This window comes from Crassostrea angulata, chromosome 6 (assembly GCF_025612915.1).
Source record: "Crassostrea angulata isolate pt1a10 chromosome 6, ASM2561291v2, whole genome shotgun sequence".
Taxonomy (NCBI): domain Eukaryota; kingdom Metazoa; phylum Mollusca; class Bivalvia; order Ostreida; family Ostreidae; genus Magallana; species Magallana angulata.
Genome location: NC_069116.1, coordinates 56573797 through 56589304, shown reverse-complemented (window position 1 = coordinate 56589304; position 15508 = coordinate 56573797). Strand labels below are relative to the sequence as shown.

Sequence of the window (15508 nt, the reverse complement as noted above, 5' to 3'; positions counted from 1 at the left end):
TCGGATTTATGCGGTGTTAATTCTCCAGAACTTCTATCTTTGAAAAATTTATTTTACTTATTTCATTACAATATGTATGTGGATTTTGTGTTTGAACAGCAAACATTTGATATTTTTCCACAAATATCTAAATTAGCGTAAATTGTACATCCGTTTTATCCGAAATATAATATTTTAGTCCTGTGACAAGCTTCCAATAAACATTGACGTACGCCGCATAATTTTCCACAAAGAAGCCAGTGATAGCGTCGAAAGGTCTACTTAACAGCCAAAAAAAGCTAGTAATAGGGGAAAATATTTAAAGGATGGGATTTAAGAAGAAGCACAAAAAACACAAATCCGAAAAACGCTACGAAGGTAATTTCAGACAAATCTGATGATCAAGAACTGTTATTGTCTTTTAGTTTTACCAGTTTACTGACTCCGTTAGCATGTTTAGCAAGTGAAGTTTAGGTAATATCCGACACGTACTTGTATATATTAAGCATTATAGATGTTCTTGTCTTATTACACTTACGAAATTAGAGACAAATTTATCTTTTCTTTTTAATAATAAGTACTTCTGTACAAAGAGCACTACTGTTTCATCGTGTTGTATTGTAACGGAGTGAGTAAACTATTAATGTTAATGTGGGGTGTGGGTGGAAACGAAATGGTTGCGAGTTTTAACTTTATCATAAGTATTGTGATATAATTATTACTCTCTGGAATTTTTTATCTAGATGATGAGCCACCACCAGAGAAGGAAATACATGGAGGTGGAATACGTCTTAAACTGAAGGTCAGCGGAGAAGTTTATAGTCCACTTCATGACGCAGCCAGCACATCAGGAGAGAAAAAACACAAGCACAAAAAGAAGAAAAAGAAGAAGAAGGCTGAGAAAGAAAAGCGCAGACATGCAGAGGCCTCTATTCAAGTAATGTTTGATTATATTAATTTTGATGTAAAAATTTCAGTTGTTATAGTGTAACTGTTTTGATGATTGCTTAGGTGTTAAATCATTTTCAAGATTGAAAAAGTTCTGCCTTGCTTTGCAGGAAACGCCCAAAAGACCTAGACCAGAATCAGAGGAAGAGGAGGCTTCTCAGGAAGAAGAGGTGGAGCCACCAGCAAAGAAACCCGCTCTGGAGGAAAAGATTGTAGAACCAATCAGGGAGGAGCCTCGTACAGTTGGTCGTCCAAGGAAACAGGAAGAGCATGGCGTTCTTCGTATCTGTTTGAAACACATACACAAGATGCTGCAAAAGTAGGAACATCCCTCTATTATGCTGTTTTCATCATTTCATAACAAACTTTAAAACAGCAAGTTAATCTTTTGAAAATGATTTTAAAGAAAAAGAAACTTTTTGGTTTCCTCTCTAAAGCAAGGGTGCATGTTCTCTATATTTACAGGAAGGATGTGAATGGATTTTTTGCTTACCCTGTCAATGACATGATTGCCCCAGGCTACTCCAGCATCATTCTGCACCCCATGGATCTAAGTACCATGATGTCTAAGATTGACAGCCATCAGTATAGAAATGTTGTAGAGTACAAGGTTAGTGCATATTTTCTCTACTCATTGTTATATCTTAATAACAATTTTCCTCAGAACCTTGTTTTTCTATTTTTTGTTCATAAGAAAACACCTGTAAAAAGATTTTAAAGTGCAAAAATCAAAAGTTGTTCTATTTTTGGGAGTTGATTTTAATCAACTTTCCAATGCAGTTACTCTGGCAAACCGAAAGTGAAACAGTGTTTGGACCTAAGCACAAATCATCACCGCTGACAAGACTTACCGATAGTTCTTGAAAATAATAGAAAAATTCAATGTAATGTATGCTGAAGCATTGTTTTTCAAGGAAACTTATCTATAAACGCTTTGAAAATAGTAAGATTTTATAACAATTTAGATATTTTTGTAGTCTTATGTGTTCCTACGCCAGAGTTTAATAAAGTCTCGTTCAACCAGACGCTCGCTGTCTCCGTAAATCTCTGACAAGCAGAGAGGCTCTCTTGCTTGTCGGAGATTAACTGAGAAAGCTGAGCGTCAGGTTGAATGAGACTAGAGTTCGATATCAATAGTGCCTGGATCCTATCTTCAAATATTACACAACATGATTCATATGGGGTTTCTCAAAATTATTGTCGAAAAAGTCTAAAAATTCATATACCGTAATAAAAAAAGCATAATTCAAATACAGACTAGAAACTAATTGCCATGCAAGATAAGTTGATTTTAAAATGAATGATAATTGATAAAATCAACTCCGTCAGTACTTCAGTACTTTAATTTTTTTATTGCCTCTTGCAGAAGGATTTTGTGTTGATGTGCAATAATGCTATGACGTACAACAGACCAGAAACAATTTACTACAGGGAAGCAAAAAAACTGCTAAGTAGTGGGATGAAACTTATGTCAAAGGTAAGAAGGAATGAGAGAGAGGGGAGTAGGAGAGAGAAAGGAGAGAATGTATAATATTGGTACAATGTATCAGGTTTTTAGAACTCAAATGTTGATATTTTCATATCTGTATAGAGTTATTTATTATTGATCATTTCTGATCTGTTACTCAGGAGAAACTAATTAACATGAAGCGGACACTGCCATTCTTGGCCAGTATGACGTATGCAGAGCTCGGAGTGGAGGAGCCGGACGAGACGTCAGCGCTGATGGCGGCCATTGTGGAGGAGGAGAGACAGGAGAAGGAACGTGCCAAGGAGAGGGAGGAGTCAGTAGTCTTCATGTTCTATATATAGATCTGATGACATTCAATGATAATACATGCAGTTGCATATACAGTGTAAAGTTATATATCTTAGTATTGTACATTGTACATGTATCTCTGACATTCTGTGAATTCAAGGTTGGGCAGATTTGAGGCAATTCCTGACAATCTCAGCCCTGAGGAAATTCTGGCCCAGGCCAAGGCTGCTGCTAAGGATGCAGCTGATATGTTAACTCTGAGAGAACCCAAGAGTAGGGTATGTATCAGAAACCAAAGACAAGGGTAAGGGATGAAAACACAATAGCAATATAAGTGATCAAAATCCCAGAGCAGAATACTTTTCAGTTTAAAAACCCCCAATAGCACAACTTTAGATATTCTAAAAATCCACATAGGATTAAAGAAGCAAAACCAAAAGCTGGGTAAGAGAAAAATGTAAGTGCAGAGCAAGTGAGAAACATTCAAATGATAAAAAAAATCTTTATAAGAGTAAAACCAAAGAAATAGGTAATTCAAAGGTTTGACACAAAACAGATTAAATCAGAATTAAAAAAGAAATAAGTTTGTCATATACATGTAGGACAATCTCAATATCTGCTGAATTCAGATGATGATAAATTGTGTATGATTACAGTTTGGGTTTCTGAGGAGGAGGAATGATGGCAGTACTTCTATGACGTTACTGAATCCTGACAATGATGGCATCCGTAAGTGATATTTGTTAATTAAAGTGTTTGTGAAGTCAGGGTATTAATAAAGAATACCGTTGGTATCGTATTCATTGAGACAATGATGCTACCTTTCAGTGAATGAGAAAGAGAGAGTTATCAACCTGGGCTCACTGGTAGGGAAGCTGACCACTGGGTCAGGGACCATCACAGGATTCAAGGAGGACAAGAGAAATCGAATTACTCCAGGTAAGAATAAAGTGGTATTAGATAAGGTAAGCTAGAAATTAAAGCTTACCAGGTAAGAGTAAAATCACATTAAGTGACCTCCCAAGGGGCAATACATTTAGTCTGCATGTTGCTTGAACTTGTATCAACAGCAATCTCAGTACCAAGTTTAAGTAATGCAAGTTGAACTTTACAATGGATTTTCTGTTGTTTACAGTGATGTACCTGAATTATGGCCCCTTCAGCTCCTATGGCCCACAGTATGACTCCACATTTGCCAATATGTCCAAAGAGGAGTCGGACTTGTTACTTTCTACCTATGCCGATGAAACAGGGGTGCAGTATGCTAAAAGGTAATTTTCTTCCCAGTTGTTCAAAGTTTTTAAGCAATGAAGGTGTAAATCTTTTGAATGATCATTACCCATAATTTAAACTATTATGAGGTGATATTCAACTGCTACTTATATTTGTTTTTAATCTAGAAGAAAAATACTTGGAAAAGTACTCGTTTTCTGTGTAAAATAACATACGTTTTTTTTTATACTTTAGTATCGGCTCTTTTGTGGAGAATTCTGGTGAATTTGCTGTTGCCATGGTGGATCATTTGTTGGACATTCTTACAAAGGGAGAGCACTCTAAAGCAAAACAGCAGTTGGGAGAAGTAAGAATCAACACGCTAGCATTACTACTGTATTTGTTAAATCATGTTCCTTTTAGTGTGGACTTGAATTAATGATCAAGAAGCTGCACAAAATGTGCTAAATAGGACTTTACTGCTATTAAATTTGTACATTTACAGTAAGTATTGATTGCAAAGAAAGCATTGCCTGTTAACAGTATAGGATTGTTCCAACATCAGCAATGTTGATAACGGGGCATTGTCAGTTAAGTTATATTCAGACTCAACAGCACTTGGCTGGTAATAGTGATTTCAATGAGAGCAACAAACAGGATTGGGAATCCTCTTATTAGAAACAAACTTATGCATGTTTCTGGTACCTGCCACAGATTCGTGCTGCTGAGGAGGAGAAGAGCACCGAGGCCTCAGGGTCCACAGAATCTCAGTCCAGCTCGGACACCAAACCAGTCAATATTGACATCAACTCACTGAAGAGTCTGGGAGATCTCGGGGTGGACGTGTCTTTCCTGGAAGACTTTGGTATCTTACTGATTCATATTTTTTCTGATTTCTATCCTATTTCTTTGGCTTCATTTCATTCATTCAGGAGACCACTGATTAGAAGGAAAAGTTATTCAGGACATAAATATAAGATTATTTGTAGAATCTAACTACATTTAGATGTTTTTTTTTCAAAAAATGATATGAATATTCATAATTCTATATTAGGCTTGGATTCAAAAACTCATAAACCAAACCTATGGCTTTTATAACAGCTTGACAGAATTGGTGATTATTTCCATTCTGAGTGAATTAATTTGCTTTGTTCACAGAGAAGATAACCTCACAACCTAAGAAGGACCCAGTTCAGGAGAGACTGGACCAGACGGCCAGTCTGATAAACGACCTACAGGCCACTCAGAAGGAACGCCTCAGTGCCAAGCTCCCCACTCATCTGGCCCACGTACCAGGGCCATCAGAAAAAGAAATTCAGCTGGCCCAGAAAGTGACACAAGAACTCAAAGAGTTGGCCAAAGGGGTCAGTCAGCAACTACATTTTTGACAATTGATCAAGAAATAGTATTTTTTTATGTATCAATTTTTATAGATGTGAAAAAACATTTAGTAAATGTATATTGATTAAAATAAAAGTTGATTCTACATGTATATACTTAATTTTTGGAATATTTCTACAAAGTAGATATATATGCTTTCATTTGAAAGGAATTGATGTGATACATTTTCTTTGTTATTACAGGTATCACCAGCAGATATTTCATCAGTTCAGGGACTAAGGTCAGCCATGGGCATTACCCTCCAACCAATCAAATCAGAGCCAGTGGAGGATGCTACTGAGTCTGAATCAACAACCAATCAGAACTCACAGAGCACAGACATTGGTCATGTGACTAACAACATCGCAGCAACAACCAATCAAGCAGACTCTAACAATGTAGTTTCGGGACCTCAGCTAGATGATGATTCTATGGACACAGACATTAGTGAATTTTTACAATTTCCCTCACAATGATTCAGCTAAGTGACCTATTCTGTGAAGGTATTCCCAAGTAACCTGTATCCACAGCTCCCGAGGTGTATGGTCAGTCACAAGACTGTGACAACAGCCCACCCTCAGTTAGTGTTGTTCTCATCTACTGGTGCTCTCATTACATCACTTGTGCTTAGATTTTTTTATTTATGTGAAAATGTGTTGTTTGTCAATGAATGTAAACGAATAGATTTGAATTTCATACATCATTACATTTGATAAATCTCTCTAAAATCTGTAGAGGCAAAATAAATGCATTTAATGATGAAAAAAATTTGATATGATAAATATGGTACAAAAAAGATTGATGGTTTGTTTAGTGTTTTATTTAATTTTAATCATCAGGATGCAGGGTTTTTCATCACTCTGTGAACCTGAAAGCTGATAAACTCCACCAGCTCTTGTAAAGCTTGGTCACTGACATTAAATCGGAACCAGCTTTTATTTCCTGCAAAGGGGAAGAAGCCCTGGAAAGCCTGTTTGTAGTGTTTGAGTTTCACTTTGGAGCCACTGTCCTTATGTAGTCTTGTAATGTACATAACAGCTTCATCCCTGTGTACATCAAACTGTGATGTCACTATATAGGCATTAGGAACACCTTTGGTGTTACTGGCTAATGCCGGACACAGAGATTCTGAAGTTATGAGGTCTTTGAGTTCCTTGCCAATGGTACTGTCATAGTCTTTAGTGGTAACAGTCTTTGACTTGGTCAGCTCCAGATAAGATGGAAGGAATGTGTCAGCGTCAAGGTAGGATTGATGTTGTAAGATCTCACTGGATGGAAATCGGTGAGCATTGTTTAAAAGAGCTGGGTACCAGCTGACAGAACTTCCGGTGTATCTCAGCCAATCCACTGCCGATCTGGCTGATGACGTCACTCCGGTGAGAATGTTTTTGTGATCTTGGTATGAAGGGGTCAGAAAATCAAACATTTGTAGTTTGGGGTTCAAAAGAATTTGCATGTAAATTTTCGAGCGGAATTCCAAGGCAAGGGCAGCTGCCATGTTGCCACCGGCTTCATCTCCACCGATTATGACGTAACGCGGGTGAATGGGAAGTCCACTTTTTCCCGCCAATGTTGACCAGGTCACATTTCGACAATCGTTTAGACTGACTGGATAGATATGACTAGGGGGTTGACGATATCTAAAAAATTGTATTAACATTGAAATACATTTACGATTTTTTTTTTCAATTAAAATTTCAAGAAATGACGTAAGAGTCTTACCGTACTGCAATGATCATCAGGTTGGTAGCATTGCACAGATGACTGAGGAATCTGCTATAAACATCTATAAGAGATATCGCCCATTGTGTAAATTGAAAGACAGAAGGCAGTCAGTCAAGGCGGTTTTGTACTAACTGGCTTCATTTGCTTATAATTCTGATCCAAGTTCGTAAGGTTACCGGTATATATGATGGAATACACGGATGGTGCTAGCTATCACAGAACACCGAGATGCTACTCACCCACAGAGAGCCAGGGCCACCCCCCGCCGTGTAGGTAGATCATGGCGGGAAACATTGCTTTCTTTTGCTTCCTGGGAATAAACACTCGGACGGGAACCTCGGCTATTGTAGTGTCCCGGATCTAAGTGGAGAAAACATTGGAGAGTTATAATTTATCATCATACGGAGTTCTCTAATGTAGGAGTTGATGACGGAGTGTGTTACGATTTATTCATTACCTCCACATCTGTGTACGGTTCCGGGGACACTCCGTTCAGGATCAGAGAGTAGACACTGTCCACCAATAGTTTGACTGGTCTGTAGGCCGCCAGGTCCACCCCAAACCTCGCCGCCGTCAACAGCTACATGTAGCAACGAGAGAAAGAGGCGGGATTTAGTCAGTCGTTAAGTCAAACGCGGATCTAGAGGTGGTCCAGGGTCCAGACCCAGCGAAAATGTGAAACTTGTCAACTTCAAATCGTAAAATTTTCAAAATAGGCCTTTGCCCCCCCCCCCCCCCCCCCCCCCCCGGACAAACAAAATCATCTTCGGCCATGTAACCCATGGAAAAATATCTTAGATCCAAGCATGTCAAGTACTCAGTACATGTCCATACATTTACTGCATTGAACTACAAGGGTACTAACCACATTGTTTCCAATATGGCCAATGGCATCCAATACAGCGACCTTATCCCTCTCCTCTAGCTCCGAAGGCACCGGATGCACGACACTGACGCAAATCTGGTAACCAACGGCAACCAGGACGCCGAGCACCAGGAACCATTTCAGCATATCCAATGGATACAGGACACGGGACACCTGAACAGGTCCGGCGAGTCGGACTCCCCTTGTGTTACTAGTATCAGTTGCTTTCTCGGCGGAGAATGTAGATGAACGCTTGGGGGTGGCTGACAGAACACTTGGGGTGGTTCGATTATCGTGAAGAGGACCGCTATCATTGACCCTTGGTCCAGGACACGTATCGCTCTAATCTCAGCGTTATCTGTTAACAAGCATGTACCCCTTCTTGAAGATTAACAAGTACTGGTATATATCAGTGTTAGTTTTTTTCGGCCTGGTGTATCCAAACTGTAGAGCCGTAAAATAGTTTTTACACCTGGATTGAATTGTTTAAAACCACGAAATTCTTGTATTTAAGTTTAATGAACTTTACATCAAATACTACTCAGTTTCCGAATTCAGCGCGAGTTATCGTTCTTCAGACAATCGTTCCTCGCTTATTTCCGGAGCGTTGATGGATCGGCTCCCCCCGGCCCGTGTACCTCTGTGAATTCATTGTCCTTAGGGGTCTTTAATTACACGCTCAGTGGAGAGGAAGGGTTTGAAGTAGAGTCTGACTCGGACTACTAATCGCCGGAGCAGGTCGGGCGATGAAATCCCCGGTGTCGGGGAACGAACCCTAATGGGAATCCCACCTGGACACCCACCAAATTACCGCTACTACAGTGGGCGCATTTTGTGACAAAAAATTTCTGGAATTCCAAGATTGGGAAAGTGGAAATAAACTCTTTTTTCTAATTTGAACACAAATCCAACCATTTGGGTAAAACCATGAATAGTCCCATAGGTGTATCTGTATTAGAAGGACTATGCCATTTGTACTGACAAATTCATATTTTAAAAAACTTCTTTGTTGAAGTTTGCTGAAATTGTCCTTCGTGTGGTAGAATATTGATAACATATATAAAACTTATCAATGCATGAAACCCGCTAAAAGACAGCAGCTTAAAATCTTCTCCTCTAAGGATTGATTGCGTTTGGAAAAACTATTAAATAAAAAGAATTATGATCATTCGGGATTTTTTGCGACTCGATTTATGAAAAAAGAGGTAAAATCAATTAAGAAAAAGATAACTGATTTGTATTTTGAACAAATTATCAACTGTAATCGCAAACCAAATTCGCAGCACAGAACATTGTACCCCCCCCCCCAACCAGAAAAAAAGCACCGTCATTTTTCGGAATGAGTATAACACATTTTCATTACGGAGAAGTCCCATAATCATCTCTGTCTCTGCATAACCATTTACCGATTCCAATGGGTTTGTAATCGTTTCGTTTGAAAGATGGAGCAGAAATCTCTTCAGAAGTTTCGTGCAAACGAGAATTCATCAAGAACATTGTATTACGACGGCACAATTCGTCTGGAAATGTTTTGAAAACTGGGAATTTCACCTTTACAAATGTATACATACGCCTGTCTTTGAAGTTAGATGTGTACTTCGACAGAGAGAGATTAATTGGGGGAGAAGACTAGGAAACGATGCAATTACTGCAGGTTATGAGGAACACATGAGGCGGTCACTGGCAGACGAAGGAAGGGACTCGCTTCAACTTCGGCCTATCACCAACTGTTCCTCATCAGCCGAACCTGATGAATATTTACATTTTTGAAAGAAAAAAAAAGAATAAGTGCAAGACATATTTTATGAGTTTTTTTGGTGTGAGTACAAAGATTGAAAGCAATTGGTTTCAGATCGCCAGGCGGTGAGACAGCTGAGTCTGGTTATGTCCGGGGGAGGGTATTTATAAATCTCGTTAGGACATTTTACAGAAGTTCCAACAGGTGGAACTCAAGGTGATCTGTTCATAATCAAGGCGCGATCCTTCCCTTACATCGGTTATCCTAACACCGGTACTCTCCCCTCCTTCCAATCTTCTGAAGCTGCCGACTTGCAAAACACAGATATATTGATTTAATTTTCCACCTATCTACTGTGACATAAGAGAAGTTCATCATTGTTACAACAGGTTATTGTAATAAAGAATAAAACAATGTCTCTCGATCTTTCTCTAGATCACTGAATTGAATATATTTTTGAATGTTTTGAAATAATATGATATTGACGTCATGGGGATATCTAATTTTAACAGTTTCTTTTTTATAATAATAAAAATAGTATCGCCTTCTGAGTTCAGATGACCAAGTACAATTTTTTTTTTAAAGCTGCTTGGTCCGATTTTTTTGTAATTAAAGTATCAAATTTTTTTTCATACAAATCATTTATCCTAGAAAGTTATGGACTTTCTCCTATTTACACCAGCAGAATCAGTTTCCTTTCAAAGTTAGAAATATTCAAAGTAAAAAAAATAATTTCTCTTTGGGCAAACGAAAAAACAAACCAAAATGCATCACGGGAATGTTTAGAAAAGGAAACCGCTTGGTTACGTCCCCCGAATGATTGGGGTTATTCAACCCGCATGCTATGCATCCATTGTAAAGAAAGCAGACTTTGGAAATATATGCGAACAAAAGGTACACATGTTTATTTGTAATTTGTCTGATCATTTCGACCTTTATTTAAAGCGATGTCAAATTCGTAATACAACCATACCTGTCTCGGCGTCAGGGGTTATATTTAACATGAGGCGAAATAACGCGGTACCTTTTAACGTCGTTTGTTTTGTTAGCAAATTTTGTACGTATTTTTCTTCATTGAAATTTGGCATAATTGACGGGTATAACTACTGCAATGTCTATTATTATACATATACTAAGCATAGCCATCGTTTAAAAGCGTGCATAAAATTTGATATAAAATCGGACCAAGCAGCTTTAAATAAATGCAAATATTTACACCTCAATAAATACATGTAATGCGTATTAATAATTTTATATCTGATAGTCTTTTAATAATTGTCTCCTCCTTGTCATTTTGTTTTTGTCAATTCAAATTGAATTCTTATTAAAAGTACAATGACTTATTTTATTGGACCATTCAATGGGTTGGACATAATTTTACCCTTCGGACAATTCCGGCCGCTGAATGTGATCCGTATATATATTATCAGCGGAGTATTTTAATTTAGATTGTTGGTTTAAATTTCTACCATTTCTTTTCTTCCGATACCCTGGAGTTAAGTTTAGCAGTAAATTTAATTATTCCGGGTATATCACGGCCCTCCCTTCCATTCGACCAGCACAAATATTATGATAGCTCTTTCAGACACCTGCGAGCTTTCCGGGCCCCTGTTTTGTTTGCCCTTCCGAAATTACCAAGATTCATTGCTTAATTATTCGACAAACCAAAAAGACTTACACAAACAGCATTCTTGGGATAACATTTTATTGTGAGGATTTTATCATTATTTTCTTTTAAATAGGCAAACATTATTAATCAATGTGAAAGGTTAAAGGGTTAAATATCTGTTAATTCCGTCCTTTTCTAAGATCCTGGAATAGTGATCATGACTTGTTGTATAAATGTAGAACGCTTGAAGGATTGAAGGCGACAGCCACTGTACGGTCAGAAATGACGCAAATATTATAAAATCAGACGCGAGACGGACTAAGAAGCCTTATTCTCACGTCATGGCCTCTGATATCCTTGATGTACATGTATATCGGTTTAGCAAATTTTTTTTCAATGGATGTGAGATTTGCAATTTTTTTTTCAAATTGATTAAAACATAGATATTGAATATAAAAATATGCGTTCCATTAAGAAAAGAACTTCTTTACTGACGCCTGATAAAGGGATTTATATTTCTCGGGGCTTTTGAGTTTTTTTCCAAATAAAATTACCTGAGATCTTTTCGAATTCATAATGGATAATATTAAGAATTACATTTGGAAAAAGGGCAACTTTTTTAAATTCGCTCTTGAATTTGTTTGGCCTACTGAAGGCGTATAGATGTATTGTAGACTCGACACAGAGTGGATTGGTTATCGCAGAAACATCTGACACCCCCACATGAGATGACGAAAGACAAGGACGGTAAAGACAAGGAAAAGATTATCAAGTTTTCGTCAAACACAATTTACATCCCTGATGGATCGAATCCAGAGATCTTACGTAACGTTTTCGGGTCCTTTTCGCGTAGACCCCCAAAAGCACCACCAAAGCTTGGCTCAACCACCACCCCCGGTCAGAACTGATAGGGTTCAATGAAATTCCTACCCGAGGTAAACAATGACTTTAATGTAAATGTTCAATAGATATTGTTGAGGAATATTGAAATTAACTATGGCATAGGTGTAAATAGAGATGACAGCTTTGATTTGTACTTTCTATGTTAGCACTTTTAAGTCCGCAATTCAATACATGTTCATTATTTAAAATAAATATACGTAGGAGTTTTTATACGCAATAAAAAGATTATAATTTTTTTTAGAATAATTCTTTATTTTTATTTTCCAATATAATGAATAATATTCATTTATTTTAGGAAACATTTTTAACGTATTTTTTTAAATTTATTTTTAGTATATGAAAAGACAGGGGTTTTTTTATATACTTAAATAAATTGTTTTTGTTAATTAAAACAAAACAAATAGAAAAGCAAACTATGCTTTCTAAGCACTGTAAATTTCAAACAAAATAGTGCTTAATTATTCAGAGTCAAATATGCATATCATTTAGAGCATGTTGAAATATTTTATTTGGTATATGAAATTAGCACCAAACTAGATTTATTAGAACATTTGGGTTTGGGTTTTTTTTTTTTAATTTATTTTAATAATTACAACTTCTTTCTAACATTTTGAGTCTGACCCGGGGTTCTTCACGTGCATGCATGCTCGGTTGATTCCCTAGTATCGGATTATACAAGTATTTTACCAAATGGAAACCCCGTAAATCTGCTGTTTATTATCTCAATAATTGTCAAATAAACGCCTCAAATATTCACACGCCAAAATATTTCAGACTGAAATAAAACAAAACGAAATCTTTGTGATATGTCCATTGCTACAGAAATAATTTTAATAAAAACTAAAAGAAATATTATACTCAAGGTGTTTTCCCAGTTTGTTTTAATTATCCCCCAAGAATTGTTTGATAAATAGGCACTGAATAGATTTATTCGGATAAATTATATTAATAGGGATTCACAATACACTCTCACTGTTTTCGGAATTTTTGAAATTTTAAAGAAACTATATATCTATGTAATAAACTACCACCAACTTTTACACATTTAATGTGTAATATACAAAATATACTTATATTTAACAAAATAGATACCTCTATTAAATGGTACATAAAACGCTTCTTATATTTTTGGTAATTGTTTTTCAGTCATGAGAATAATCCACAGTTTCAGCAATTGTCGAATCACTTCACAAGCAACACTGTTCAAGCAACAGCCTGGTGATCTGTACAAATTATGACATAAACACAAATGTTTAAAAAAAATCGAACACCCTTCAAAACTTTGTTGTCACTTTAAAGTGTCAAGACTTAGCACTATTTGGCATTTACTGGATAGAGAAGAACAAAATAATTGTTTGCATATGTCTCTATACACGGAAACCATGGCTCTAGAATTTGCCGTAATCACAACTGTATGCGCTAGGGGATTTGTACGGATTCCGGAAGGCCGCGAGCTGACAGCTGGAGGGGGACTGGCCCTGCCCCTGGGCGCTCAGGAGCCGCTGACTCTCGAACACGTCCCTGACGGTGGAGAAGGGCGAGGTGGTGCTGAATTCCGGGTTACCCAGGTGGTTGATTTCGGACGGTGGTGCCATGTACCAGCCGTTCGGTGGACGCCCGTAGGATTGTGACTGCGACATGGAAAACATGGCGGGGTTCAGGGAGTTAGGCTGGGGGAGGGACGGGTGGATGTGGGCGGGGGACGGCTGAGGGGATCCGTCACCACCGCTCCCATCTTCAGTCGCTGACGACGACATATTCAGCGAGGGGTTTCCGGTTCCGGCGGTTGTGTGGTTGAGAAGAGCTTGAGCTGCCATATTGCTGGGGTAGTTGTAGCCGAGAGTTGGCGACACATTTTGGTTACAAGAAATGTTCCGGTAAATGTCGTTAGACCTGGAATACGAGAGAAGAGGTGGGCTGACTAGAGAGGTCGGGCGACTAGGGGCATAGTTACAGCCTGCTCCTGTGATGTCACAGTTAGAACTCACGTGCGAATTTGTCATGATATTCTCCACGGAAAAGTTGGAAGTGGTTGGTTCCATTGGATCGGCAGGGATCGGTAGAGAGCTGGGACTGGAATGGGATCGGTTGTTTTCATTTATTATATCAGAGTTCTCTAAAGGTTCTAGTTTGGTTGTTACAGTCGACCGCGAAGGTTTAACATCGGGTTCGCTTTCTCGTCCCTTTCCGAAACTTTCTTTTCCGCTATTTGAGTTTTCTGAATATTCGGAACTTCCTAAATCCTCCTTTGATATATGGCACCGATCTATGGGTGCGTCCAAACGATGATCCGGTTTTTCCGAGTCGTCGGATACTTTGGAATTCTTGTCTCTGGAGTCCTTCTTCTTGAACCTTCTCCGGCGCCGGAGGTAGCTCCCGTTGTCAAACATGTTATAGCTGTCCGGATCCAGGCTCCAATAACTTCCTTTTCCGGGCTTCTTGTCATCCCTTGGAATTTTCACGAAGCACTCGTTTAGCGACAGATTGTGTCGTATACTGTTTTGCCAGCCTTGTTTATTTTCCCGGTAGAATGGAAATCTGTCCATGATGAACTGGTAAATCCCGTTTAGGGTGACTTTTTTGTCCGGTTGGCTCTGAATGGCCATGGCAATGAGGGCGATATAGCTGTAGGGAGGTTTGACCATGTCTTTGGGTGACTGGTGAGGGGTTCCGTAATGGGAGTAAGGGGACGGGCGGCCCATGGCTCCATACTGATCCGGAGAGTACATAGCGGCGGAGAGTCCCCCCATAGCCATGGTGGGGTATCCCCCATGTCGGTAGTAATTTTGGTCTCCGAATAACGCCGGCATCATACTCAGTCCCGGCCCGTTGCTGATCCCGGGAACGTTTGCTGTGGGGTGGTAGCGATGTTGCAGGGATCCCGGCTGCATTGTTATTCCTGAAACTCCGGCGAAAACTCCAAATATTATTTTTCTCCGTGAATCAAAATGTCACATTCACACGGGTTTATTTCTTTTAGTCCTCTTACACTCAATCAAAATGATTGAACAAGTTTTCACAAAATATGAAGTGAGTGTTTATGTTGTGGTGTCTGTTTCTCGCATCGAGTGTGATGAGAATAAGCAATCCACTGTTATTATAAGCAAAGATTCCTCAATCGCTGCGTGCCCCAAATCAGCACATAACTGATTTACTATCAGCCTCGATATTCCATATAAGGTAATAGGTCCGCCCCCGACCGATGGATGCACTAATCAGCGATCAGCAGTCGAGCCGAAGTCCCGCCTCATATTACGACGCACACTAGGATCTCGTATTTGTGAGACGAGCATATCGTGGAAATATCGGAATAGCTTTAGGTAATACACAAGGGATATCGCATTAATCTTTACAAATATTATTTTTTTGAGAAAATTGAGTTTGAATAAA

The 15508-nt window shown here is 38.6% G+C and overlaps 3 protein-coding genes across 3 annotated transcripts; 1 reads left to right on the top strand and 2 right to left on the bottom strand.

Moving 5' to 3' along the window:
- The first annotated feature begins 192 nt into the window (after window positions 1-192).
- LOC128188110 (bromodomain-containing protein 7-like) lies at window positions 193-6080 on the top strand. The gene is made up of 14 exons (XM_052858955.1): window positions 193-357; window positions 723-916; window positions 1038-1246; window positions 1393-1537; window positions 2294-2404; window positions 2557-2711; window positions 2847-2964; window positions 3343-3415; window positions 3515-3625; window positions 3822-3957; window positions 4154-4265; window positions 4613-4763; window positions 5057-5262; window positions 5482-6080. Exons 1-14 carry the CDS (start codon window positions 306-308, stop codon window positions 5752-5754), a joined length of 2046 nt encoding a protein of 681 aa, XP_052714915.1. The 5' UTR covers window positions 193-305; the 3' UTR covers window positions 5755-6080.
- LOC128187617 (arylacetamide deacetylase-like) lies at window positions 6077-8520 on the bottom strand. The gene is made up of 6 exons (XM_052858028.1): window positions 8449-8520; window positions 7869-8210; window positions 7461-7583; window positions 7243-7363; window positions 7001-7064; window positions 6077-6918 (listed from the first exon to the last, which is right to left on the bottom strand). The coding sequence occupies exons 1-6, from the start codon at window positions 8518-8520 to the stop codon at window positions 6114-6116; spliced, it is 1527 nt and encodes a 508-aa protein (XP_052713988.1). The 3' UTR covers window positions 6077-6113.
- A 4630-nt stretch (window positions 8521-13150) lies between these two features.
- Window positions 13151-15240, bottom strand: LOC128188518 (forkhead box C1-A-like). The gene has a single exon (XM_052859619.1). The coding sequence runs from the start codon at window positions 15007-15009 to the stop codon at window positions 13507-13509; it is 1503 nt and encodes a 500-aa protein (XP_052715579.1). The 5' UTR covers window positions 15010-15240; the 3' UTR covers window positions 13151-13506.
- Window positions 15241-15508: the final 268 nt, after the last annotated feature.

Excerpts from the sequence above, each read along its gene's own strand:
- LOC128188110 (XM_052858955.1), top strand. The coding sequence starts at position 306 with ATGGGATTTAAGAAGAAGCACAAAAAACACAAATCCGAAAAACGCTAC. Across the intron at positions 1,538-2,293 it reads GAAATGTTGTAGAGTACAAG|AAGGATTTTGTGTTGATGTG; the intron begins GTTAGTGCATAT and ends TGCCTCTTGCAG. Across the intron at positions 3,958-4,153 it reads GGGGTGCAGTATGCTAAAAG|TATCGGCTCTTTTGTGGAGA; the intron begins GTAATTTTCTTC and ends TTTATACTTTAG.
- LOC128187617 (XM_052858028.1), bottom strand. The coding sequence starts at position 8,520 with ATGAATTCACAGAGGTACACGGGCCGGGGGGAGCCGATCCATCAACGC. Across the intron at positions 7,584-7,868 it reads GCCATATTGGAAACAATGTG|CTGTTGACGGCGGCGAGGTT; the intron begins GTTAGTACCCTT and ends TGCTACATGTAG. Across the intron at positions 7,364-7,460 it reads AACCGTACACAGATGTGGAG|ATCCGGGACACTACAATAGC; the intron begins GTAATGAATAAA and ends TTCTCCACTTAG.
- LOC128188518 (XM_052859619.1), bottom strand. The coding sequence starts at position 15,009 with ATGCAGCCGGGATCCCTGCAACATCGCTACCACCCCACAGCAAACGTT.